Source organism: Echiichthys vipera (assembly GCF_963691815.1).
Source record: "Echiichthys vipera genome assembly, chromosome: 8".
NCBI lineage: Eukaryota > Metazoa > Chordata > Actinopteri > Perciformes > Trachinidae > Echiichthys > Echiichthys vipera.
In genome coordinates this window covers 28,473,159-28,500,198 of record NC_139833.1, presented here as the reverse complement: position 1 = coordinate 28,500,198, position 27,040 = coordinate 28,473,159, and the positions used below count along the sequence as shown (strand labels likewise).

At 41.5% G+C, this 27,040-nt stretch overlaps 2 protein-coding genes across 6 annotated transcripts in view; both read right to left on the bottom strand.

Annotated features, from left to right (window-relative positions):
• Nucleotides 1-5,055, bottom strand: part of snap91a (synaptosome associated protein 91a) — a gene marked incomplete at both ends in the record, with an annotated part of 137,927 nt that extends 132,872 nt beyond the window's left edge. Inside the window, one exon of the mRNA XM_083919100.1 lies at nt 4,926-5,055. Within this exon, the coding sequence (XP_083775226.1) occupies nt 4,926-5,055 (130 nt within the window). The remainder of the gene's footprint in view (nt 1-4,925) is intronic.
• Nucleotides 5,056-7,041: 1,986 nt separating this feature from the next.
• dop1a (DOP1 leucine zipper like protein A) overlaps nt 7,042-27,040 on the bottom strand; it is a 34,997-nt gene continuing 14,998 nt past the window's right edge. For 2 of the 5 annotated variants that reach the window (XM_083919011.1, XM_083919012.1), the window contains exons 14-36: nt 25,549-26,062; nt 24,564-24,847; nt 24,317-24,469; nt 24,116-24,216; nt 19,770-22,295; nt 19,389-19,500; nt 18,587-18,769; nt 16,641-16,766; nt 15,801-15,935; nt 15,481-15,536; nt 15,276-15,380; nt 14,793-14,859; nt 14,439-14,583; nt 13,561-13,640; nt 12,845-12,954; nt 12,118-12,267; nt 10,547-10,608; nt 9,978-10,130; nt 8,431-8,567; nt 8,217-8,272; nt 7,947-8,111; nt 7,625-7,754; nt 7,042-7,409 (exon numbers count right to left, since the gene is read on the bottom strand). In XM_083919011.1, the coding sequence (XP_083775137.1) occupies nt 7,101-7,409; nt 7,625-7,754; nt 7,947-8,111; nt 8,217-8,272; nt 8,431-8,567; nt 9,978-10,130; nt 10,547-10,608; nt 12,118-12,267; nt 12,845-12,954; nt 13,561-13,640; nt 14,439-14,583; nt 14,793-14,859; nt 15,276-15,380; nt 15,481-15,536; nt 15,801-15,935; nt 16,641-16,766; nt 18,587-18,769; nt 19,389-19,500; nt 19,770-22,295; nt 24,116-24,216; nt 24,317-24,469; nt 24,564-24,847; nt 25,549-26,062 (5,859 nt within the window). In that variant the 3' untranslated portion in view covers nt 7,042-7,100. Of the gene's footprint in view, nt 7,410-7,624; nt 7,755-7,946; nt 8,112-8,216; nt 8,273-8,430; nt 8,568-9,977; nt 10,131-10,546; nt 10,609-12,117; nt 12,268-12,844; nt 12,955-13,560; nt 13,641-14,438; nt 14,584-14,792; nt 14,860-15,275; nt 15,381-15,480; nt 15,537-15,800; nt 15,936-16,640; nt 16,767-18,586; nt 18,770-19,388; nt 19,501-19,769; nt 22,296-24,115; nt 24,217-24,316; nt 24,470-24,563; nt 24,848-25,548; nt 26,063-27,040 lie in introns of those variants that run through there. The other 3 variants (XM_083919013.1, XR_014593312.1, XR_014593313.1) reach the window with 3 other exon arrangements.

Here is a 27,040-nt window from a genome sequence, read left to right as displayed (position 1 = left end):
AAAGTGCACTGGAATACTCGTCGAAGTGGAACCTCCAACTCGCGAACTTGGGGGAGCTCAACCAACCCCAACCTCACCAAGATAAGTTGGAGAACAATGGCGGCGCCCGTGGAGACACAATTTGTGAGGGATAAAACGTCAAAGAATAGGCTATAAACATTACTTCCCTGCATGTGGTGTTATATTAGATACTGCCATTTTAACACAACTTGTTTTTAATATTCTGGCATGAAAATATGAGTTATAATCTCTTAGCATATATATATATATATATATATATTTTTTTTTATAGGCTACATTAGTTTGCAGACTCTTATAATTTACTATTACAGTTTATTTTTTATTTACACATTAATGTTTCATTTTGATGGAATAAAAATCTAAATCTCAAGTATCACAGCAGTGCAGTGCTGCAGAATTAAAGGCTCTTTGTAGTTCCGATTTATATCCATATGTAGAGCTTTTACATAAGCGGCTCCAGATCCGTTGATGAAGATGTTTTAGCTGAATACCGCCCTATAGTCAACCAATGTTATCCACTGCTGGATAATATGCTTATCAACGTATTTGATGACATTCGTCCATGTTTACTGTTTACGTTCAACTTAAATGGTCTGGAACCCTTTGAAGTCGGAGCTCGTAAACTCCAGGTAGGAGAAGTCCCATATCCAAGTGCTTAGGAATGCAGCAAAAAGCCCCAGATATTATTTAATTAGCCCCGAACACTTGTTTTTATATCTAAAAACATACTTTAAAAGAATTAACTTTCTGACGGTCCCTGAACGCCCCACAATTACAGCACGACAACAGAGCAACAGGTGAGTCAGTCCACTTCAGCTGCTGGTGTCAGTGTTTACAACAGGTTAGTGAGCACAAGCACTAGATTTCACTATATCTTTATTATATGTCCATAATTCATGTCTATAAACGTTTTTAAAACCGTACGTATGGTGAATGTATAGAATGCAAATATATATATAATTTAATGTAAATGTATATCATGAACATTGTATGCAGTTAGAATGCTAGCTAACTTAGCTAGCTAACGTTAGTGACTGTAGTTACGTCACCAGAGCTATACTATAACACCTGCAACTATATTTATTATTTTCATCCGTAGTCTACATGACTACTTTGTACATGAAAGTTTATGATAATAATATTAACATGTTGTGACATGAATATATGATATGAAAATAAAAGAATCACATAAATATTTATGTTAATAATGGATTGCCATGACAACACAGAATGAGACCGGCTACTCAAGTGTACTGACTCATTTATTTCTGTGAACAACAGAGATTTTAACGTTATCTGCTCCCTAACCCCTGGGACCTGCAACGACAACAATATGTCACACAGAAGGATTACATCATTTTTCCAAAGGTAGTTGGTAGCCAAAAAGGTAATGGGCATAATAAACAGGCCTGTGGATGTTTTCATTTGTCCAGGTCTTTGTTATCCCCAAAGCAATTTCTATCAAAAGCAACTGGACTTGGTTATTTGTCTAGGACAGGGGTGGGCAATTCCGGTCCTGGGGAGCCACTGTCCTACATGTTTTAGGTTTCTCAGTACCCTACCACACTTGAGTCTAACAATAATCAAACTGTGACAAGCATCAGCTGCTTGATAATGAGCAAATCATTAGAATCAGGTGTGTTGGAGCAGAGAGAAACCTAAAACATGCAGGTCAGTGGCTCTCTAGGACCGGAATTGCCTACCCCTGGTCTAGGAAGACGTTTCACCTCTCATCCACGAGGCTTCATTAGTTCATGTATGCATCTGACCAGGCTGGGACTGGATGAGAGGTGAAACGTCTTCCTAGACAAATAACCAAGTCCAGTTGCTTTTGACTGAAATCGCTTTGGGGAATAATAAACGGTTTAAAAACATAACCAGACTGTTGACCACAAAAAATGTGCTGGCACAAACTTTGGCAAGTGGGCGAGCTTTTGACTTTGTTGTGCTATGATTTAACGCTGTTCATCATTCACTTTTAATTTTTAGTCTGGGCACGAATAGACAGGTGGATTGATTTTATCCTGCCGGGTTTGAGCTTGCAAGCTTGGAGTTGCTCTCATTTCTTCAGATTTTATACTGAAGAAATGATGAAGGTATGACACTAAGATGGCTCTTATCATGTGATGGAACATGGATGGTGAAACATGTACAGTTCCCTGTTGTGATTATAATTACACAAAAATCTGGCAAATTACCTGGCTTGGGAGGCCTCCAAACTATCTGTAAGGTTAAAGTTCAAGTTTCTCCATCTTCATTTCTTCTTCTACGGTCACCATATTCCCTTTTCCCTGTCACCACCACCCTTTTGTGCCTGCAGCAGGATGGCTAGACGTCCTGCTTTAGGCGGGACAGTTCAGATTTTCAAAGCCCTGTCCAGCATCCGAGCCAGAAGCGTACTTGTCCTCCTTTTCGAGGCACTAGGCCTGTCCTGAACAGCTGCAGAATCTTTCCTTGAGATGTAACAATGCCCAATGGTGTAACATATCTGGTCTAACAAATGATTGGCTCAGAGCGGTGTCGGATAAATATCTGCTATATCATTGGTAAAAATAACCCAAACGTAAACAAGAGTTGTTTGCTGCCACGTCATATCAATGCCGGATTTGTTGACAGAAAGTTATAGCTAGCTGTTAGCATGCCATCCTGCCACAACATCTAACCAACAACATGGCTTCTGCACACTCTGTCCTTGTGATGTTGATATCGCAGTAAGGGAAAAGCTGCTATTGAACGACACGCGGGCACAGAGAAGCACAAAAGCAGCAGCCGTGCGGCAGGTAGCTACCTCTTCATTGAGAACTTTTTTTTGTGAAGCTTCATCGCTCCTGGATATTAAAAGACCCGCTGCTGGGCTGTGCAAGGTTAACAAGAAGTTCACTGGAAAAAAGTCCTCTGTGTTATTTTACATATCAGAAAAACATTTTCATGTAGGAAGCTCTTGATTTCACTGATGAGCTACATTAAATATTTTTCATTTATTGGGTTGAAAACAATAAAGATTTTTAAAGGATGATAACAATATTGTTGCTATGTTTCACACACACACACACACACACACACACACACACACACACACACACACACACACACACACACACACACACACACACACACACACACACACACACACACACACACACACACACACACACACACACACACACACACACACACACACACACACACACACACACACACACACACACACACACACACACAGATGAAGACAGTGAAGACAAGTCCCCAAAAGGCTGGAGTACTTTAGAAATACTTTACTTTCCGAGCAGTTGAATCTAAATGTTTTTTCTACAATCTCCTTTGTTGTTTACATAAAATGTTATTTACTGTTATTTGCTTTTTTACATTTAAGTCCGCACATATTATGCTTTGTGGCAATCTGCCGATTCATATCAGTGGTCAGTTTGTGAACAACACAATGTGTTGAATTAATACAAATATTGTAAACAAACACTTTTTGACTTTTCATTAATATTTTTTCCTATTCAGCTACACAAACATCATCTATACACCATGCAGAATTGTATTGTAATTAAGAGTATAACAGAGTTCTATGTGAACTACAGTAATTATTCTTGCCTAGCAATATGGCACATCATTTCCTCCTTTTTGGTGTTATGGAAATGGCCACCCTAGCCTGCAGTCCCCTGAGGGTTAGCATCCAAATCCACCCTGTTGTTTCTCACAGTTTATTATGTATATTTATGTTCTTTACAACATCGTGTTATTTGTCCTGTCGATATGTAGATTTTAGCGCATTAGCACTTTTAATGCTTTTAGAAGTGCTAGAATTAAAGGCTGCTAGCTTAAAGTTATGGTAATGGTTGCTCATTAGCCTCCTTAATTTTACAAACTGATAGCCAAAGGTCTTTGCACGTACATATATCCAACAAGAACTAGAATAAACGTGAAAATGAAGTGAACGGCGTCGGCTCCAATAAGCCTGGAACATTAATGTTCAGGGTCATGCACCAAAGAGCTATTACAAAATGTATTGCATTCATGTTAGGGCTGCCCCCTCTTAGTTGACAAATATGTTGTTTTGGTCTAGGTCGACTAACATTTCTTTAGTCCATTAGTCATTTTTTATCTGCATATCTATGGTATGTGTTTGCATCATGCCCTTTCCAAATGCTTCATGGCCACATTTCTTTTCAGTTCTTAAAATTGAATTGGCACCCTGAATACAACTTTTCCACTCCTTGTTAGAGGAATACTAAGCAATATGTCAACAAATCAACAATTTGCACCAAGAAAAAAGCCAGTGATATGCTGCAGTGGCACACACCTTTTTGGGCTATGACAGGGGGGCAAGAGCCCAAGCAAAGGCACCTCTTTTCAATGATGCTCTATCCAGTGATCTATCATCACTGGAGCAACATGAGGAAGAAAGTCTCCAGTATAGGGCTTTGGTGTCTGGTTTAGGCTGTGTGGCCTCCCTCTGTTTCTACACTGGTGCTCAACTGCCAGCATGACGGTTAAAGCCCTGCTGTAAATAGGAAATAGGTTTGGTTTGTAGCGGATGCCTCAAGCATAATGTGTTTGTGAATGCATAGACATGTGAACACATACTGTGGTTGATGACCCCAACCCCCCCCCCCCCCAAAAAAAGAAAGCACATTAACAGACACTGGAGGTATGGATGGAGGGAGGTAACCGTCATGGCTTTGGTGTGTGGCCTAGTTGTACATGTGGAAGATGGATGGAGGGTTGAAAGGACACAGATGCACAGATAGACATTTATATGTGTATTTAGATATATATGTCTGCCTGAAGAGAGAGAGAGAGAAATAGAGATAGAGATAGAGAGAGAGAGAGAGAGAGAGAGAGAGCGAGAGAAAGAGAGAGAGAGAGAGAGAGAGAGAGAGAGAGAGAGAACTCACATTCCAGATGCTTTTTCTTTGGAGCCGTCTGTTCATGTGTGGTGGCTTTACACACAGCCCTGGCGACCTCGGATCCCGTTAGGGTGTACTGCGCCGCAGCGATGCGGTCCGTCAGCGTCTGACCCGACATCTTCCCTCCGTGGAGTACAACCTCGACTATCACGCGTCCACTATATGGTCCTACCCCCCCACACAGAAATGAACGGCCGGCCTCAGTAATCCCAGCTGCCCTCGAAGGCACCACAGAGATACAGCACTAGAACTGAAATAGCAGGACACTTTCTATAGAATTGCAAATCATATGAGTTGCATAACACTGCTGGAATTGGCCGATTCCCAGTCAATTGTGTTGGATTTGCATGGGTTTCTTCTACTCGTGAACTGTCTTCCTTTCCTGAATACCAGTATGTTTTAAAATGATAGTCTATGGGCTAAATAAGCGACAATATTCAACTGCCAAATCCTATTCAAAGTTCTAATTTAGTTTTTTTCCTTTAATTTTCGAAAACGCTCCTCTCCGGATGATGCGCGTCGCTGCCTCCCCCTCCCTGTCTTCCTTCCTCCAGCCTCCTGGATAATCCTCTCCACCGCAAGTCCTTGTGTATCAGCGGGGCGTGCAGGGGAACATCAGGTCCTGGATGGCATCATCACAATCATCCCCCACCATCCAATGTAGCGGTTTGTCCTCCTCCTCTTGTGTTGGGTGCTCCCTCTCAGCCCAGCGATGCGCACAGCAACACGGGTCGTTGAATGGCGAGGTTCCTAATGGATATACATCCTCTTGTTTTATTATTAATTTATTTTGATTTCTCACCCCACCCCCTTCTGAGTCAGGTGACGCAGTATTACCAACCCTACTGCTGCCTCTTTCATCGCGAGAGCCGGGAGGACACGAGAGCTAGATGGAGGATGTGGATGGGTAAGGACATGAAGGGGTTAATAATGCTCCTCTACAGCCAAGCTTGATTCCCGTCATGCTGCCACCACACTATGAAGGTCATAAGCATGCTGCCTCAGTTAACACGGTTTTCTTATGATCATGTAAAAGGGCTTCCAGTCAGCACATGTCGTAGCTGTCCATGCTGCATGTGGGTCTCCCTGGAGTATTCTTTCACATGTTTCACATAGGCCTGCTATAACCTATATCACTGGTGCGATAGTAGGATCACTTGCTTATAATAAAGTGTAAAAATACTCAATTACAAGAAAAAGTTCTGCATTCGACCTATTTAAGCAGAAACATGTGTATCAAGTATCAAATGTAATATTATGCAGAATGGCCCAAAATACTCAATGATCATGTAGTAATCAAGCAGCTCAAAATTGTACTTACAGTTAGCACCATGTAGTGTATCAGAAAATGTACCTTTACTTGTGCTAGTTATTAAGCACCACTGACACTGAGAGATTCCTTCATACCACCTTCTGCAGAAAATCTAATGTGAAGCAGATCAGTACCATGGACAGTAACACAAGCTGTCACTATAGGTCTTTATCACAGAGGGCACAACATGTCACAGTAGGAAAAACACAGTTGTAGATAAAATGAATACTGGATTAATTATATTTGGCTGCATCTGTTTCAGGCTCCTGGTACTGTGCATAGTGGCTCGCTGCCTTGGCTTACTGGGACACTTGAATAGAACAGAGCTATCGTTAATGTCATTAGGAACTGAAAAAAAAAAGAATTTCCATCAGTCTGAATCATTCTGAGGTCTCTGTTCAGCATAGTTCCATAATCACACTATATCTATTACAATATCTATTTTGTCTTGCTTCATTGTCCAGATCATAGATGTGGGAGGCAAAATTAGAAGTATGGACATTTGTTTAGCTTGGGGACATAGTGTAAATACATTTTAAATGGCATGACGACAGTGACAGAGCACGTGTAACCCTCCCATTAAAAATCTTTATTAAGTCACATCAATATGGAATGGCACAGCATCTTCACGTGAAATGTTAAAAGTCAGTCATCAAAGCTGTTCCATATATACAAATAATTAAAATTAAATACAGTAGCTTTTGAAAAGTAAAATAATCATTATAAATACAAAAAAATGTACAAACTATTTTCCCCATTTGTATTCCTTGGTCTTTAATAAACAAGTTGAGGTTTTTCACTAGTGTTGATCAGTTGTGTGTTAATCCCCCCCCCCTCCCCTTGCTGTGTTCTTACGTCTTGATAAGACCCTCTAGAAAGTCTTTTTCCACCATCTCCTCAATGTTCTGTCGAGCTCGACTCCAGAAGACTTTCTGGCTCTCCAGTTTGTGTCCTTCTTTGTGGCCAGGGAAAGAGGAGTCTGCGTGGTTATGGGTGTAGGAGGGGCCTGTGCGGCTGCTGGCCTTGCTGTTGAAAACCTGGCTGAGCAGGTTGAAGAAGGGTAGCAGCTGCTCCATGCTGCGGATCACATAGAGGGTCAGCATCAGGTGACCTGGTTCCCAGGACAGGGTTCGGGTAGAGCAGTCCTCCTCTGGGTTTTTCTGTGGGAGGGGGAATTAGATAACAAAATGTATTCAAGTAGAAAAAAGAATGAGCCATGCTGGAGATGGGGGACAACATAGCATGAATGAAATGGCCTACAACTTGCAAAAAAAGGACCTTTAATGAGTCTTTCCCTACACATACTCTTTGTAAGAGGTAGACATTTGTCTCCATCATTTAATAACCTTGTGTAGACAGACGGAGGGTGAGATACCTTGGCTCGTTTCCTCAGCAGCTTGGCAAGTCGGACCACGTAAGGTTTGAACTCTCTCTGGTGAGTCCCCTGCCGTCTCACTTCCAATCCTGAATCATCTGACGCCTCTGGGATGAAGGCCCAACGGTACCTGTAATGAAGCAGGACTCACTCAGAAATAACACAATTGTCATCTATTTAACAAGTCACGAGAGCTTTAAAAAGGAGCTATATCCAAATATCTTATTCATATGTCCAATTACATGCTATCCACATACTGAGATATAGACACACTTTTAACTAATCACAAAGTCTATTATGACCCAGGCTTGTCTGTACTGACATCTGGAACTGAGGCAGGCTCTCAGGAGGCAGGGCCAAAGCCAGGTCCAGGAGTTTGCAGGCAGACAGATAAAGGTTGAGCCAGCGTTGGCTGTTGTAGGAGGTAGAGAAGCCGTTTCCACCAGAATAGGTGGTCTCCAACCCAGCTACGGATGGCCCTGAAGTCCTAGAGGTGGACAGGAGAGAATGAATCAAGGGAACACAGGAATAAGTCATTTATGATGTTCATTTGCTGTTACAATCCAGTCTGGACATTCAACAGCTATTGTACCTTGATATGTCTTCATCTGCTGTTAGCTCCTGCTCCATCAGAAGAAACACCTGGACCTGCAGGGACATAGATGTAGAATATGCAAATGAGTGTGTCTGAGTGTTTTTTTTTGAGTAGGTTGACATCTGCATTAGACTGAAAGAAACGCATTAAGATACAGTAAGTGAGCGATAAAGAAAGAATGAGACTGCAGTCATCGACGTCTAGTTCTCACCAGTTCAGTGATCATGGTGGGCCACAGTGAGGTGAGGTGTTGAGGCGACATGCGCAGCAGTAGCACTCTGAAGAACAGGAACACCTGAGCATGAAGGATGGGCACCTGAGGTAGACGCAGGCTCTCCACCAGTCGCTCTGAATACACACACAACATAATAAACATACATCTCTATGCAGTTAGAGTAGTGGCCAGTTAAAGGGCTACTATCTGTGTTTACTTTCAACAACTCAGAAACAAGTGTCTGAAATCATTCATGTAACAGTCACGTTTGCTTTCCTTGTTTCCCTGAAATTTTACAAGAGAGGGGGCGAGTGCAGTTAGCATGACACACTGACTCACAATGGACACACTTGCTGTATGGTAAATATGCCAAGTGGAAATATACCCAAATTTGCCTTTAACTCTTGTACATCCCTTCAATAAAAAACTATGGAGCTAAATTCAGGCCAAAAGTTTTGATCACTTAAAAAAGAAAAATGTAATTGAAATCCTGTTCAGCAGGCTGTATTAGACTGTACTTGTTACAGATTGCAGTATAAGAGCAATAAACTATGTGCAGTTCCACAGCCACACTTAAAGACTTCATGTTTCCCACTTCCACATATTACTGAGAACTCCACCAGGACACGCAGGTAAGGGTAGTTTTTTTTTTTTCTTGAAAAGATACTCTGAGATCGTCCTAAATATTCTAATGATAACTTTCAGCGTCAAATTTAAGTATTTCAATTACAATTTTCCTTTTCAAATGAATTAAAACTTTTGGCCTGGTCATTTAGCTCCATAAAAAAACTCCCTCTTGTTACTTTAGAAGAATGGATTATTTTCTGTACAGTAAATGCTAGGGGAATATTTTTTCAGTCTGAGATATGTCAATGATTGGCAACAAGACTGATTTTGATGCATTGCGTTAAACACTACAGTGTTCCATAACACAGCAGTAAGGGCAAACATGAGACAACAGCTTAATCTGGTGGAAAATAGTAAAAATTACAATTTTCAAGCCTAGGTTCTAGATTGATTATGATATAATAGAATGCATGATTTTATGCCTTAACAGCCTTAACGGCGGGAAACAATGGGTTGTCCTTATCCTTAAGGTCTTAGTGTCTGTATTTTAGCCACACAGTTTATCTTAGACTTATTATAGGAGCTGAGGTTGTAATTCAAATAAAAATGTAACAATGAAGGGCCCCCCGCACCAAGAAGGATAACTATAAAGATAACTATCCATAAATATTTTGAAAAACTCAAGTGGATGTTGGGGTCCACACCATGACTATAACGACAACAGTGGTGAATGATGATCATTATATTGTTATAGTTCTTGGTGTTGATGGCCTTTAACCTTGCCTAAATCTATGCCATATGCATTAACACAGCTAAAATGATAAAATTAAAAAGCCAAAAATGTCCCTGAGGATGAAGTTCATTAAGCTTCATTTTACTCTGTTTATTGTAAGAAATGATAATGTGGGGCATTACCCGCTGCATACAGTCTCTGAATACAACACTACATATGTACAGTATATGTGTGTATTGTGCACCTTGTATGTCGGGCAGATATTTCTGGTACTGGTCCACTTCACTGCTGTAGATGGTAAAAGCCAGGCGTTTGAGCAGCATGGCTCTCTGCTCCAGCTCAGCATCTCTGTTGGTGAAGAGACTCAGAGAGCTGCTCTGGGCTACAGCCACCCGCGCTAATGAGAAACACACACAGTCATTATTAGTCTGGAGTGCTTTTAACCTTTAACTGAAGGGTTTTTGGGGAGTTTTCCTCCCTCTCTAAGGAGAGTGGGTGTTGTATGCTATACCAGTTGTAAAGCCCATGAGGCAAAATTGTGATTTGTGATAAAGAGTTATCTAAATAAAATGACCTTGACTTGTTTAACTATGTTACATCAGCATATTTTTGCAGCTGAATGGGCTACAGGAGTGGAAAGGTAGGTATGTGTTTTGCTCAAGACAGGAAGGAGATTAGACATGAAAAGGGCAAAAAACGCAGCAATTGCAAATGTCAGAAAGAAAAAGATGATCTGCTAAATGGCCTGTTAGATAAACCATTGCTAATATCTTATTTATGAATTAAACTCTGCTGAAGAATCTTAAAACTTACTCATGAGGTCTCTGAATGTGGTCTTGTCATGAGTCATCAAGTGGTCAATAATAGCTCTCCAGCTGAAAAATTAGGAAAAGTATGTTAATGTTAGATTACCGTAATAGTTCAGAGACAAATGAACAAATACAACCCCCTTTACATCTGACACTAACATGTAGCATTCCAAAGTTATGTTGATACAATATTTAGGTAAAATGTATTTACACTTAGACTTTGAGATGCATCCACAGTCCCTGTGTAGAGATGTACCAATCTTTTTTTTCAATTACGATCTGATTCCGATAACTGAATTTGGATATCTCCTGTTACCGATACTAATTCTGATAACAGATATCTTTCTGCATTAAATTTAAATGTATTCCAAGGATGTTTAAGTCAGCTGTAGTTTTGAAAAATTTGCAATGGCAAATTGGCAACTCCTTCATAAGGTTTTAAGAGTGAATAACTAAAATAAAAGTGCAAGAACTTTGTAGAGAAACAAATATCTATAGCACAAAAAACCCTATTAAATCTGCTTTGTTCCATAATACCTGAAGACAAACTAGATGTTTTTAAACATACTAAAATTAATTTTGATCACGTCATAAAAGGTGAGGCCAGAGCTCTGTATGTGTCGGACGTTGAATACAGGAAGTGGCGACTGGTAGATCTAATGAGAGCAATACCCACTAGCGCCCCTATCTCTTGCTGGAAGATCGGCATTAATAAATATACAAAACACTAGATTATTATCACTAAAATGAATTTGAGAGAAGTTATAGTAGTACTTGTAGTAATGTGTTGTTTATGGACCCTAGGGTCAGACTCTCTGGAGCAGCCACTAGACCTCCGTGCTAAAAACGCTAGCGTGGATTGGTAAGTGGAATGGTGATGTTAGTCTGATAGTCACTTTGTGAATTCCACCGGTATCGGAACATCATACCGATGTTGGTTCAGATCAGTCCCATCTCTTTCCCTGAGTTCTTATTTTTAACTTTCCAATCAAGGCAAACTGCTAAGACAGTCCTCTGTTAACACAATGTGCATGTTAACTGTCCCGTCAAACTGACAGGAAACATACCTGATTCTTCACCTGTGCACATATGCAATTATACATTTTGAACAAATCGGTCAATATCCTGTCTTTGATTACACTTTGTGGTTGGATTTGTAGATAAAAATGTATTTCTATGTACATACCTCATACATCTGATACTCAAGCTGTTTGAATAAATCTAATGAACATTGTATTTTGTACAGTGGAAATCAAAATTAGAGAACAAACTGTTAGTCTTTGATTCAAAAACTGTTATTTATTGTTCACAATATGATAGAATATCAGTCGTGGCTATAACACTGCTGTACTAGCATGTTTTTTAAAATAACCAAGGTATAATCACTGGCTTCATTTAAGGGTGTACTACTCCTTTAAGATGATATTTCTATTTCCAGTTGTGAAAGTGGTTAACTGTCATGATCTTAAGTGCATCTTGAGTTTTTTGTTCTCTCTCACTGTAGTCATTTACATGTTACCACCAGCTGTAAAGGTGGTCATCTACACACCACCACCAGTTTCTTCTCTTACTCACTGGCTGACACAGGAGGAGTCCATCTGGAAGAAGGTGTGGTCCATGAAAAGGTCAAAGGCCTCCTTCTTCCAGGCGCGGCGGGTGTACTGGTACCCACTTAGACTGCTCAACAGTTGGATGCAGGCCCGGTAGCTGGGAGCGTTGTGAGCACTGCCAGGAGAATCAGAAAACAGTGTTTATTTGTTTCACCTTCATACTTCATTATTTTAGTGTATGATTGTAAGGTTAAAGCCATTCAACAGTTAAAGAAATTATTACCTTTCTGGCATTTTTACACTTTTCTTTTGTAATCTTAAAATGCTCCTAATAAGTGTATGGCCCACTAAAATTTAAAAGAAATCCACCACATGTTGAAACTCGTCAATATTCAATTCTCATATATTTCTGATAAAAGTCTGACCAAAAATGTTATTTGGTCCAATAAAATGATTTGCCGGGCTTCCTGCCTGTCATCCCTTGCAGCGTCCCCTCCAGTTGCCACCGCTTTTGAGTCGGGGTGGCCGGGGGAGGAGGAAGCATCAGAGGTCAGGCAAGGGGCAGAGGGTGGGACTTTGGAGGGAGGTGGAGTTGTTCATGTTCAAATTTTACAAGTTTTTGAAGTGCTGTGTGACATGCCAGAAAGGTAAAAATTGCTTTAAGATGTGAATTCAAGATGTTAACTTCTAAAAGAAGAAATATCAGTGACAACAAAGTTTGATGAAATACAAAGAAAGAAGCTCCTCCCCACCTGTGGTTGCGGAGGTAGGGCACTACGTAGTGCATGATATTAACCAGCAGTGGGATCACCCTCTCCTTCTCGTCACTATAGAACACCATGTCCAACAGATGAGCCAGCACCTGACAATTACATGCAGCATCACTCATGTCAGTCTTAAACCATATGCTTTGAGCAGGCATGGCAACAATGGAAGACGTTCTTCCAAACTAACAGTAGAAAATAGGCATTCATCTCTAAATATTGAGCAACAATGATTCCTTGGCTGTAAAAGTATAAATATGCAGTATATAACTGTGCCAACTGTGTATGATGCACTGCAATGCAGCATTAACTTGATACTGTATATTGGTTTGAATAAACCCATTAATCTAGAAGCTGCAAACAGCAGTGAAGCACAGGCAGAATCTACATAATTAGCTCCACACTGAGCAAAAATAACCCATATGGGAGACGGTAGCCAGTGATTTCAATTGTCCAGCTCGGCTCATTTACTGCACCACACCAAGTCCAGCAGACTGATTCATTGGTTCACAAATAATAACTGAAATGGAGGTGGGGAGTTGGTCAGTTGGAGTGTGTTAGTGCACAGTGCTGGTAAATGTGATTGAGAGAATCTTCAGACATAACCCAGATGAACAATGGAAATAACATGAAGGGCCACTGTCTGCGAAACAACAGTTGTTTAGGAAGGTTTTTGCGGAATCACAGAGACATGAGTGCTTTACCTCAGCCAACAGTGTGAGGGCGTGAACGCTGTACACTGATGGAGTGAAGCTGGAGGCCTCCATCACTGTGAGCATTAAATCTAAAAAACACGCATACAAAAAATTAGAAGCAGCAACATAGCACAAACATATTAATACTGCCATGCTGAAGCATGCAGACTGTCCGCAAAATACATTTCACATACTTTTTGTGGAGAATGTGCGCAGAATGTTTTGTTTTCTGTTTTGACCCCTCACTGTAGTTTCAGATTATTTTTTAACACGGAGTTAGCTGGATTACATTCATTGCTGAGATTAAAATAACTCTCTGTTATAAACACAAATACAGATAAAAGGACAGTATCTAAGCTGCCTGCCTAACTAACTACTTCAAAGTCAACTGATATGGATTAAGTCTTGAATGGACTAATTGTATGTCTCACTGGTAACTCAGCAACAGTGACAATCTCAACCTGTTGACTTTGTTGGAGCTTCCTTGTGGAATCAGGCAGCAAAATGCATTCCTGAAAACATTGTTATGTGTGACATAGATGTAAAATGCATTTAAACTAGACTTCCAAAGGTCTGTCTTCATCCGAAGCTCACCAAGGTTATATGAAGTGTGTGTCAACATTAATTTGATGAGATTACACTGTTTGCACCAGAACACTGTTAATGCAAGTGTTAAATACAATGTGGAAAGGGTTAAAGAATTAGACATACAGTATATTAATATTTTTCACATATTCACATTAGCTGTAGCGCCTAAAACCTTTCTTAGGTTTAATATGTCTAGTGAGAGACGAGCAGTTATATACTGTAGCAACATCCAATGATACAAATACAGTCTTCATTTGCGCTTTCTTTGGTGCAGTTAGTGATTGTAAGCAGCAGCATACCTTCTACATCAGCTTCCAGGTTGGCTCCATCCACAACTATCTGAGGAGAGGCCTTCACCTCCAGGTTTCTCCTCAGCCATGTGGTTTGCTCCAGAGAAGAGCCTGCAATCGTCCCGATGGCCTCCACCACCTTATGGGTCACATCCTGAATGCACAAGCTCTATTCATTTACTTGTGTTCAATAAGATAATTTTTTACTGTGGTGCACTCTATAATCCTGAAAGTAAAATTTGACATCAAGCTGATGTATAGAAATTGTGCAATAGTTATGATGTCATTGAAATACAAAGAAATATCATCTCATTACCAAACAACTGAGAAGTGAATGGTAGTCAATGTGGCTACGGTAATTACCTGCAGCTCCCGTTGGTCCTTCTTGCTCTCCAGATTGGGATTCTTCAAAATGAACTCATTCAGGACTCTAGAGAAAACAAAGATCAAGAGAGAGCCATGTTAAATAAGTTAAAGGATACAATGTGGAAGTAGAAAAGGTGTAGTGTCTAAAGACAGATTCCTTTAGGTCCACACTGTCACTAGTCTTGCATAGCCAGACCGTTGTCAACATGCTGGTATAGGGGAAAATGATGTGGGTTGTTTGTAGTTCTTTAATCCAATCACAATAATATTGGGCGGCACTAAGCCCTTGATGCATAAAAGGGGAGAATATTGCCACCAGGCTTTATACACGCACTCTACTGGTGAGCTAAACTACACTGTGAACTTTTAACTGTGAACGACACATTAAGATCTACAAAACAGATACATTTAAGTATTATTGTACAGGTTTTTCTCAGGTGCTGTACCACAATTAAAAGAAGAGAAGGAAGAGAAACCAACCCTAGTATTAGGAACTGTCCAGGGGCAGGCAGGCCTAATGGTACTGAGTCCTTCAACAGTGCCAGCAGAGATGGCCAGCTATCCACTAAACTGGACACAGGGATCCTAGGACACAAACAGGGCACAATCATGAATGCAAGGTAAAAAGATAGTAATAGATATTACTATAAATGTATACACTGCTGTTGGTAAGCAGTTGACTCACCTCTGTACATAGGCATAGAAGAACTGTAGCATGCAGACCTCCAAGGACAGGTGCTTCTGGGGGTAGCAGTAAAGAAATAAATTAATGTAATGCAGGACTATGGACAAAGTGAAACTAAAAAGTCCTAGTGAAAAAAATCAAATCAAAAGACTGCACTCAAAAAAAGACGGAAATGCATTTATTGTATTACAAATGGTATGTTTTGCAGGCTTCAAGTCTTAGAAGTCTCTACTGTCTAATAGCTTTATGCAGAGGGAAAATAAGTTAAGGAGGAAACTGTTTAAGTTAATGGACTTCAGCAACAAAACTTAAACACCTACCTTGTCCTTTGCAATAGCAGGCGGCTGCTTCAGAACCTCTTTCACCGTCTGCATGACTGTCTCAGTGCGCATGGCACTCACTGAACGAACCAGCTCAACCAGCAGCAGCTGCTCTTCACTGGCTGTAGGAATCACCTGAAAGACATGGTCAAACAAAAAATTATTTAAAAAGACACACATACTGTGGGCATCTCTTGCACACTCCTAATGTAAGATTTAATTATTTAACACCTCCTGTCTTTGCTTTGCTGAAATCCACATAACTGTGGGGTGTAGTCACAGGTGCAACAGAGTACACTTATGACCACAACCGCCTTATCTCTGTAAACATATTATGCAAAGGAATGTAGAATTTGCAGGCAACAGGACAAGATTTGGGTAGAAGTTGTCTGGTTTTTCAATTTGTAGTCTGAGTAGTATGGATCACATTTGAGCATGCTTTGGGTACATGCAGGTAAACAGTCTGTGTAGAAAGCAAAAGAGGCAGAACACACTGCCCGAAATGGAATCATGGAACAGACTGGCTATCATCTGATGACAATTTAGCTTTTTTCGTAATTTATCTGCATTCATATGTAGACTTCGCCCAGAATCACTGCTGGGTGTGCTCAAAGGTGAAACAGGCCTTTAACCAGAGAGGGCGGCAAAACACTGCTTTTTAGCTTTGTGTTAATTCGCTCTTAAAATACATTTTACCTTAAAACGTAAACAGAAATGAATATGTGAATGACTACTTTGGCCAGCATGGTTTTCAATGCAGGCTTTAAAACAATACAACCTTATAACATCAAAAGGGTAAGCATACTTTTTTTTTTACCCACTGTTTTTTAGAACACCCACCTTATTTCTGACTGGAGTCTTGACCTGTTTCCTCTCATTCCAAACATAGGCAATTGCTGCCATGAAGTGAGCACCATGGTTCATGGAAATTGGACCCAGCAGCTCCAGGATTTGCTGCCGGAGGTTCTGTAGAACAGATGTTAGCAAGGAAGTTAGGTCAGACCTAAACAGCTGATAACTTGCTATGCGAACACTTTTAGTTACATCCATTCCTGAAGCAGAAACGTCCTGCAAACACCTTTCAGTGTATCTTATCTTATCTTATGTTAGGAAAAACACAACTGAACACAAGAAATAAATGAAATAGTAGTATTTCTTCCAATTACTGGACACATTTTCAGATATGTATCACACGCTACATTCCACATTTCTTCTGTTAAAACTATGGTTGGTAACTCTGTAAAAAAATATGTTTTTATTTTTCAAATTTACTGAGCGTCACTATATCCTGACAGGACTATGAGACAGACAATCTGCGAAAAAGTCATGTCTCTCTACCGCTCTCTGTGTGCTCATAATGTCATCTGCTAGATCCACTTCACCTGAAAGATAGCCAATCAAAGCCAAGCGGTTTCTGACGCAGTGTCAACTACAGCAAATACAGCTCATTAACTGTGATCAAACTGTGTTAATAGGCATCACATTTGCTTATTCTGGCATAAAGTGTTTTCAGAAACATTTTTTAATTACCATTTAACTGTAAAATGAAAAAGTTTGTCCGGCCTGTCGGCTGGTGGTCGGGGCTTGATTTTGTCTGATTGTGATCGATAGGCACTAAAAAGACATCTTTATGATTCATGTTTGATCAGCGTTGCCTAGTTTCACAGTTTGATTGGAATTTAGAGAAGTCGATCTGGTGTGGTCTGAGTGGTTTTTTTTCTTCGGGTGCGGTGGGAGATGGCTGATCATGTAGCAGATGCCATTAGGAGACACGTACAGAAGGTTGGGGTAGGGATACATGACTTTTTCACTGATCGTCTCTGTCATTGTGCAGTCAGAGTGTAGGGACAGTTTTAATAAATACTACTGTTTGATTTATTTCTTGTCGAACGCAAGAAGAAGAGAGAGAAGTTGTGTTTGTCCTTAAGCTTTAACTGATACAACATACATTGTCAAACAACATTATCTGCAAGTTGAACTGCTGTTCTGTGTACGTTGGCCAATATGAAATGCTCTAACTGACAAAGCCGTTATTTGCAAAATGTAAGCAGGTTTTTAGGCGTTTCATTATTCCTCTTGCATGGGCACATGCCCTGTAATGATGACAAATTATGTTCTGTACAGGAAAAAAAAATCACTGTATTATCTCAGTGAATATCTCATTACCAGCCCACCTCCAGAAAAAAAACATATCATCTGGACAAGGGTAAAAACTACTTGCGGAAAATACAGACCTGTAATTGCTAAGACAAAACTCCCTTCAGTGTCAGCAATGAGATTCAGTTCCTACTGACCAGTAATCCAAGTATTATGTATGGAGTTATAATCATTTCTCTGTGGAACATTTTATGCCAGACCACATCACACCTCTGGGAATTTTCAGCTGGCTGTGTACACTGCATACCACATTTTACTGTTTTAACTGACCTCTGTTAAGTGCTGCAGGATACATTTCAGCTTATCTGAATAATATGCGAACCATCTTTGCATTTATTTCCCTTCTGCGAGGCAAGTGAAATAGTGGAATATACTAGTGAGGTGCTACATTCATCATAGCTACCATTTTATCTCTTCAAAAAGGTGGAAAGAGATGTAGTTAATTTTAGACAAATTATCTTAGACACTTCCTCTCATTTCTTAGTTTATTGAGTCAAACATTGCCCTTATTCTGGAGTCAAGACAAGCGATCAGTTATGACAACTCAAAGACTAGTTATCATATTGACACACTGGCCAAGACCTGCATTGAAATATGGCAAAACTTTGAGTACATTTTGACTGGTGTACCTTAGTGGAGCCCAGGTTGATGTTGGACGTAGAGGCAGCAGAGGCAGCAGCTGGCTTGTCGGAGTTATCAGCCTGGTGGAGAACGCTCCACAGCAGGGTGACAGAAGACATGATGGTGTGGAGGATGGATAGGATGCCTGAACGAGCCTCAGCCAGGTGCTTCTGGTCAACACTCACTTGTAACTGAGAGGCAGAATATGCAACCAGACATTAAGTACAGTATATATCTCAATACAAGTCTCCAAAAAACTGCAAAAACGGAGGCCTGTGTTTACAAAATTTAGTAAATGAGGTGCACAAAGTTGCTGTTTTCTAACGTGAAATGAGCCTAGATTCAAATGTATACAGTTATCACCACCAACGTGTAAATAAAAATCATACAATTGCTATTGTTAGTGCATTTTTATGCAACAGTGCTGGTTAGGAGTGTGTTGGAGACAGAAATGGAAATTACATGAAATGAATGAAATAAAAGGATGTCTTATTGTAAATTTCTACAATTTAGCCAAGGATACTAGCTTAAACTTGTCAATATACAGTGGAGATCAAAGTATTAACTCTTGATTTATTCTGAAATACTGTTATTGTTATTGTTCAGAATTTGATAAAAATATTTTTCACAAAATAAAGGTTTTTGAGCCTATTTAAAAAAACATGCTAGTACAGCAGTGGTATAGCCACAGCAGATATTCTATCAAATTCTGAACAATAAAGAATAACAACATTTTAGAATAAATCAGGGGGGGTTCTAAACCTTCACTGAGAGATGAGAGAGTAATGTGTTGGTGCTTGGCGCCCTCACCTGGTGGTACTGGGAAGTGGGATCTAGCAGGCAGTAATGAATGATGGCTGTCACCCCCTCCAGCACTGTCAGAATCAGGTCAGGAGGGATGCAGAGAGCCATCCACTGTGGTCTACAAGGAGAATGTACAACTTAATCAACACATATTATTGAATGAATGTATTTCTTTGCAAAAATTCTGAATATCAAGCATTTTCATCACAACTTGTCCACCAGAAAGAAGGATGAAAAGCTAATGCATCTTGTGGTCAAGAGTGCCATCTGGTGATGAAACCCTTGCTAAGCTATTTCATTACATTGTTCTGCCAAATGGCTACAATTGTAGAATGGCTTATTATGATAGAATAGCTCATCAGTACCATCCATGGTCAATGTTAATACCTGGTCTCAGTTATTCCGGTCTCATAGCGGTACTGCTGAAGAAGATTGTCCAGGTTCCTGCACAGCTGCAGAGTGACTGAAGCCACCACCCTCCTCAGCACTCTCCCCATGTATGGGAGGGTGGCTGTGATGAGTCCTATCCACTGGGGATGCATCTTACACGCATGGTGCTGATGCAGCGCCCTGATCACAGCACACAGGAACATACCCTGTGCGGTGATAGGCTGTCCGTGGAGGTATTGCAGGGATGTCATTGGCTGCTGAGGGTTGACATGTTCCACTTCCCCACCCAGGATCTCAAACCCGGCCCCTACGCCGCCTCCTGTTCCTACGCCTCCTGCCCCTCCTCCCACTGGCCCTCCTTCTCCTCCTTCATCAACTGGCACCAGGACTCTGTGCTCCAGTACGACTAGGCTCTGCAGCAGTCTGAGCAGCTGAGACTGGACCGCACTACAGCTGTCTATCTGGTCCTCTGACAGGTTTATGACACTGTCCTCTGACAGACCTTCCTCCACTGTGGCCACGTTCACCCCTGCCACCCGCTGCTCATGCCACTTCTGGGCACTGAATATGGAGGAAAGCAGGCAATGGAGAACCACTTTCTGAACTTTGCACTTAGATAGGACGTCACTGATGAAACTAGCAAAGCCCTTAGCCGAACCACCTGTGGCTTTGGCTAGCTCGCTGAAAAGGAGAGTTAAGACCTCCACACTGGTCAGCTGCATGGCCCGGTTCCCTGCCAAGTCCTGAGGGCCTGCTGCCAGGTGGGCGGAGTAATAGCTTCTTAGGAAGTAAAGACAGAGTGAGATGATGATTTCCAGGTACATGGCGCTGCGGAATGAGTGGGAGTGAGAGTCCTGTGGGATGGGGCAGTAGAAGTCTTTCCCCATGACAGAGACCCTGTGACGGGCTAGGAGGTTTTGGAGCAAAGAGAGCTGTGGAGTGTAGGTGTTGTTGATGCTGGTGGTGGAGATGGCACTTACAAATCCTGAGGGAGCAGCTCTTAGCATGGCTGCGATTGCGGACAGGGCATGAAGGGCTCGGGAGGAGTCATACAGCTGCAGATAGAGCAGAACATGCTGGTAGAGTGGATGGATATTGAAACGAGGTGGGGCAGAGGATGACCTACGTCCTGTGACACTGATCCCCCCGACAGTCCCACTGGAGCCCCCGCTGGGTGAGCCAGTGTCACTCTCAATCTCTGACACCTCACCTTCCCCACAGCTGTACCAGTTCTCTAGATCCAGGCTGTCCCCAAAGAAAATACTGGGTGGCCGCAGTTTTTCAGCTTGAATTGCCATCTTTCTCTGCCTCTCCTCCTCTTTCCTCTTGGCCTTCTTGACCTTGGGCTTGGCCCCTGGAGATTTGTCTGCTAGCCTTTCCATGATCTTCCCTTTAAGGCTGAGCTGGGTGCTGCTATGGCTACGTTTCCGGGCCTGAGGGTCGTCCACCCGCAGGTTGTGGTCTGGGGTAGCGGGGTCAGAGCTATCTGGCAACGTGACAATGGAAGGTGATGAGCTATGACGGGTGATGCCCTCTCGGTGCTGCTCCTCTGCAGATATATCAGTCCGTGTGACAGAAAGGAACTCCAGCGTGCCTCCAGCCAGCATTTCAGGCAGAGTCTGGTGGTTGGAGCCTGGAGGAGGGCCAGAGTCAAAACGGAGACCGGTGGAGGCTTCTGAGGAAGTGCTGTCTGTGTCTGTCTGGGGCCAGTTTTCAGGTTGAGATGAGAATTCAAAAGATCCCTCATCTACTAAACTCAAAACTCTGTCTATCAACTCCTTTATAACAAAGGACACCACCTCCTCTATGGAGTCCTCAGGCGTTTCATCTGAAGAACAAGGCGGTTGGTTGGAGCCATTGACTGGGACGTTGACAACCTCCGGGTCCTCAAAGCTTCCATTTTCCACTGTAGATGAACGAGAACCACTGGACTCAGAGCTCTGGAGCTCCACCTGCTGGTCAGCAGGCTGACATTCACTAGCTAGATGCAAGTTTTCACTGCTGAGGCTCAGTAAGGACAAGCTGTCACTCAAAGGGTTGACAGTCAGACAGAACGGCTCCATGTCTCCCATCACCAGGCCTCGGAACTCCCCTCGTGCCACTCTGTCCCCTCGGATCTGACTAAAGTCTAATGAAAGAAAGAGGAGAAAAGATAATTTTTTACATAAACAAGCCAATGCTTCAAGATTAAAAAAGACGCAGTAACTGCTAGTAAAACAAACAAAAAAAAACATTATTATTGGCCTTTGCGTACTGTCTGAGAAACCAGAGTCCCTGGTGTAACCCATGGGTTCTGACGGTTCCTGTTCAGGTGGTTCAGGGAACACCTGGGCCCAGTGGCGCTGGGCCTGCACCCTCTGAATGGATACTCGGTGTGTCTTGGGGTGAAGCAGGAGGAGGAGGAGAGGCTCTAAAACCCGAGCAATGTCATGTCTCTGAAGGACCTGATTGAGCCAACCCCGACCAACAGCGCTAGTGCACGGATCCCAATAACTCAGACTGTCTAGCATGATGAAAAGAGATCTGAAGGACAAAGTGAAAAGGAAATCACAGGAAAAGTCTTGATACAAAATACATCAATATCAAAGCTGATAGGTAACTTTCTATAAAAAAATGTGTTTATTTCATTTTTGCTGACACTGTCATTATATCTTGACAGGATTATTAGACAGACTGAGACAGCACTGTGTACCTCTGTCTTCACCTGCTGCTCCTCAGTTGCTCCTAATGGCATCTGAAAGATTCCACCACGACCAACCTAAAATAACGAGCAGTCATTGTGTCAGAGTCAAGTAGCCTCTGACACAATGACTGCTCGTGAACTGTGATCAAACCGATCAACCGACCACTTTACAGCTAAACGGCACAGCTAAGTATGCATACTGTTTAGCTGCGAATTAAGAAAGTTTGCAGGTCAACTGATGGGTGGGGCTTAGTTTTGGCTCGACTTAGTCACAAACATTCTCATTTTACAGCTAAACGGTACACTAAAACATGTTTTTGAAAAAGCTTTATGGGAGAAATAGGCAATACAGTAACGTCATTTTGATTCATATTTGATCAGCGCTGCCTAGTTTCTCCTTTTGGTTGCAGTTCACAAGCAGTCATTGACACTGCGTCAGAGATCACTCAGATCTCATCAGATCACATCTTAAGGCTCAGATAGGTCCTAACTTGCTGATTTAGGAGTATCTCTTAAAAATAAGGGGCATTTCACTCCTAATTTCCGGACGCCTAACTTTTTGACATAAGTGTAATTCACAAAGCATTTCAGTGCTAAAAGTAGCTCCTGAATCTATAAAAATGTAGGTTAAGTCACTAAGAGTAAATCAGGAATGACCTCACATGGCTGCAGCAGTCAACATTTTGGAGGGATGAAATGATAGTTAGCTTTTAAAAAGGTATTGCCTTAATGGAGATGGCATTATAAACATAGTAGAGTTTGTCAGGGATGCCATCACATCACCAACGAATAAAAACCACCCAATATCACTGGAGATTAAGGTCGTTACAACTCTCCGCAATTTGGCCACGAAACAAATGCAGCTGCAGGAGAGGGAAGGCAGCATTGACATGCACGCAAATTGTTTTTTTTGTTTCTGTAGAGATCCAAACTCCAAACTTTCCTTTGATAACTTTCCTTTCATCCACAAGTTGAGTGAGGAATAGGAGTTGGCCATTGGTCCAGTTTGGTTTTGTCTTCTGTTTTGGCAGAGCAGATGTGGAGGGATCGGAATTGCCACCCCCGTTCTAGCCCTATATTAAACTGCTTCTTTTATAGGTCTACATATCCAACGATTGTCTAATTGTCTTGATCTAATGACCTGTCAGACTTGTGCATGGGCCTACCTCGCGGACACTAAGCTGAACATACTTGCCAAATAAGTATATTCTTGGTTTCAAATTAAATCAGAGACACGTAAGAAGGTATGAACATGATGTCATCCATCACAACAAGGTCAACCCTGCCCTCTAGTCTTAGCTTAGGAGTCCCTCCCACTCCTTAGTTAAAGTTGGTCTCAGAGGCTTTGGGAATAGGTTTGAAGAAATGACTCTTAACTAAGAACTTTTAATGCTCTTTAGGAGAACTCTTAGTGCTAAGATAAAAATGTTTTGTGAATACGGCCCCTGATTATTTTAGGTTGGTTGCTATGGAATCTTGCAGTTCCAATTAGGAGCAGTGAGTGGAGGCTGATTACTTTTTCATAGATTATCTGTCAGGATAGTGAAAGTGTCAGCAAATTTAGGAAACACATTATTTTTTTAACAGAAAGTTATCCACTTCACCGTTAATGGAAAATCCCTTCAAATAAATAAAACATCATTCTATATGGCCTACACACCTGTCAAATGTGCGATTAAAAGGAGAGGATTTGGTAATGTTCAAATCTCGTGTCAAATGCCACAGCACGGAGAACTTCACATGGGCCTCCAGACGAATTCTCTGAAAGCAAAAGGTGCTTCAGAAATGGATTTCATGAGAGTTGCCGTTATTTTGTGTGTTGCTGTGTTTTCCTGGGATGTCAAATGTCTTCTGTACTAACCTTGTCTCTGTGCATGAGTTGCTGGCTGATGACATCCTCACAGATGCCGGAGGAAGGCACCAGGTTGTGGAGCTGGTAGAAGAGCTCTACGCTGCGTTGATGGTGCTGAGGTGTTCCTTCACTCAACTGGTCCCATAGGATCAGAGCCACACTCTGAGGAAAAGATTGCAAATTTGACAGGTTCGAGACCATTAAAAAATGAAGCTCACCTAATAGTTCTGCTGAAACATAAAAAAAAGAACTCTACCTTGAAGAAGTTGGTCTTGTCAGCAATGTACTTTAGGATTCCCTGAGTGAGCGGTGGCCTGATGACAACAGCAACTCGACCCTGGCTGGGGCTCATGGGCTGGGCGGACTCAGAGCTGCCCCCGGATGCTGCACTCTCTGCAGTCACCATGGCCACTGACTGGGTAAGCCCAACGAGGTCCATGAGCAGGGAGATGGCCACGCCCTGCAGGCTGAAGTCACTGGCCAGGCAGCAGGCATCCATCAGAGTCTGCAGCCACACTGGCAGACGGACCTGCTCACTGTCTGTATTGAGATAGGGGCAATAGAAAGCATTCAAACCTTTAGACGCTGTAAATCAGCTCTAGATTTTAGCATTAACTCAAGCTGCAAAGGAGAATTAATTAATCATCAACTATTTTGATAATCAATTAATTGTTTGGAGTCATTTTTTCAAGAAAAAATTCAAATTCAAACATATTTTCTGGTTTCTTTCCTTTCTGGACAAGCCAAGATATCTAAGGGCGAAATCTTGGGATTAGGGAAACACTGATCCACATTTTTTCACCATTTTCTGATATTTTATAAACCAAACAATTCATGAATTAATCAAAAAAAGGATCGACAGATTTATCGACAATGAAAATAATTGTTAGTTGCAGCTGTATCTGTTACTTTCCCTACAGTAGCACTGGGTATCCTTGATTCAGGGTTGTCATTTCTACTGTTTGAATCCATAAACAAAAATTGTATAGTTCCAGAGCATATAAATCAAGACAGAGGGTAGATATTCCAATGAAAGCCATTATTAAAGCTAACCTGTTCTGTCCCTTCCCACTGAACCTGACAACACAGTAAATCTTTATTTTACTCACTGGTTTTATTGTCTCAAAATATTAAAAAAAGACCTTAAGTGCTCTTTCCAATTAAAACACAGCGATAGTTTGCATACCATACATACTGGACAAAAATCCCAATTTTTGATCAGAGTGTTTTTTAGCACTTACCAAACTGCTCTTCCTGTGTGGGTGAGGACTTAAGGTTGCCCTCTGCGATGTAGACAGGGAAACTGGAGCATTCTAGGAAGAGCTGGCAGGCAGCAGTGAAGGCAGCAACACACTCCCTCTGGAACAACCCTGATCCTGAGCATGACTCCATATGATCACTGTGTTGGGAGCCCTCTGAAACCTGCATAACCTCACCTCTTTCTCCCTCAGCTTTGTCCACCTGCCCAGGGGTAATATACAAGGTGATAAGTCGGGAGAGAAACTGCTGGAAGTGCTCCAGGCAGCACTGCATGACTGGTTTGTCCAGAGGCTTGGTCTGAGATGGGCCTGAGGAGCGACGGTCTGTTTTGATCGCTGGGTGGGGATGAGAGGTTCGCTCTGTCTCCTCTGGGCCATCTCCCTGGTACTGGACAAAGTCTGTGAAGCCACTTTCTGAGGAGCGGCTGCTGAGAGGATTTTCCACATCCTCAAACACCTCCCCACCGCCTGGGAGCTCCAGATTAGCAGGTAAAGCCTGCAGGATGACAGAGGATATGTGATGAAGGAAGTTCAGCAAAGAGTGATGGAAGCAAAGGAAGAGAAAAACTGTGTTGATCACTGAAATTACATACATAAGCTAAAAAAATCCAAGTGCAGATACTGTTCATTCCTCAAGTATACTCTTTATTGATCTTTGTTTTATGAATATTTTTATGATTGTGACCTCTTTTTTTTGGAGCAGTCTCAAGATAGTGTGTTTTGTTAGATCCCTGGTTCTAAAACTGGGGTACGTGTACAACTGGTAGTACGTGAGCTCTCTCTAGTGGTACGCACAGGAATCTCCAAAAAAATGTAAATTAATAATTTAAATATATATATATATATATATATATATATATATATATATATATATATATAAGCATGTCAGGCTTCTATTTTCTTGATACCATTTCAAGATTGATATCTCCAGTAGTTTATTTTGGTGCTATTACAAAGTTAAATATTATGATCTGTACAGTTTGTTCAGTAGGCTACGCTACAAGTAAGCCTGTGTCGATGCTCCCAGTTTACAACAAACCTAAATGTCCCTTCTATTTTCACGACAGGCTACATTTGGACATGTATAGGCTCATTGGGCTGCCACTTTTCCATGTGAATGATTGCTTTCTACAGACAATGCACTCGTAACCTTAATAGTCAGCATATACAATATCGGAGACCCTTGGAGTGTTCACCTAAATTGAATGCAGTCTTTATTAACACAATACACCTGTCCTTTTCTGAAATGTCATATCAAAATGTGTACTATGAAGAAAGAAAGCTCAAATGATCCAACAGCTAAAACACATGATTGCAACCTAACCAAAACTACATTGATGGACAGGTCCTTTAAGTAAGTGACGTGCAATTGACAACAACTACACTATACCTCATTTATTAATGTTTTCTGATGCAGTTATGATACGATGGTTACCATAAGCATATTTGTAATCTAGATGTGAAACACTACATT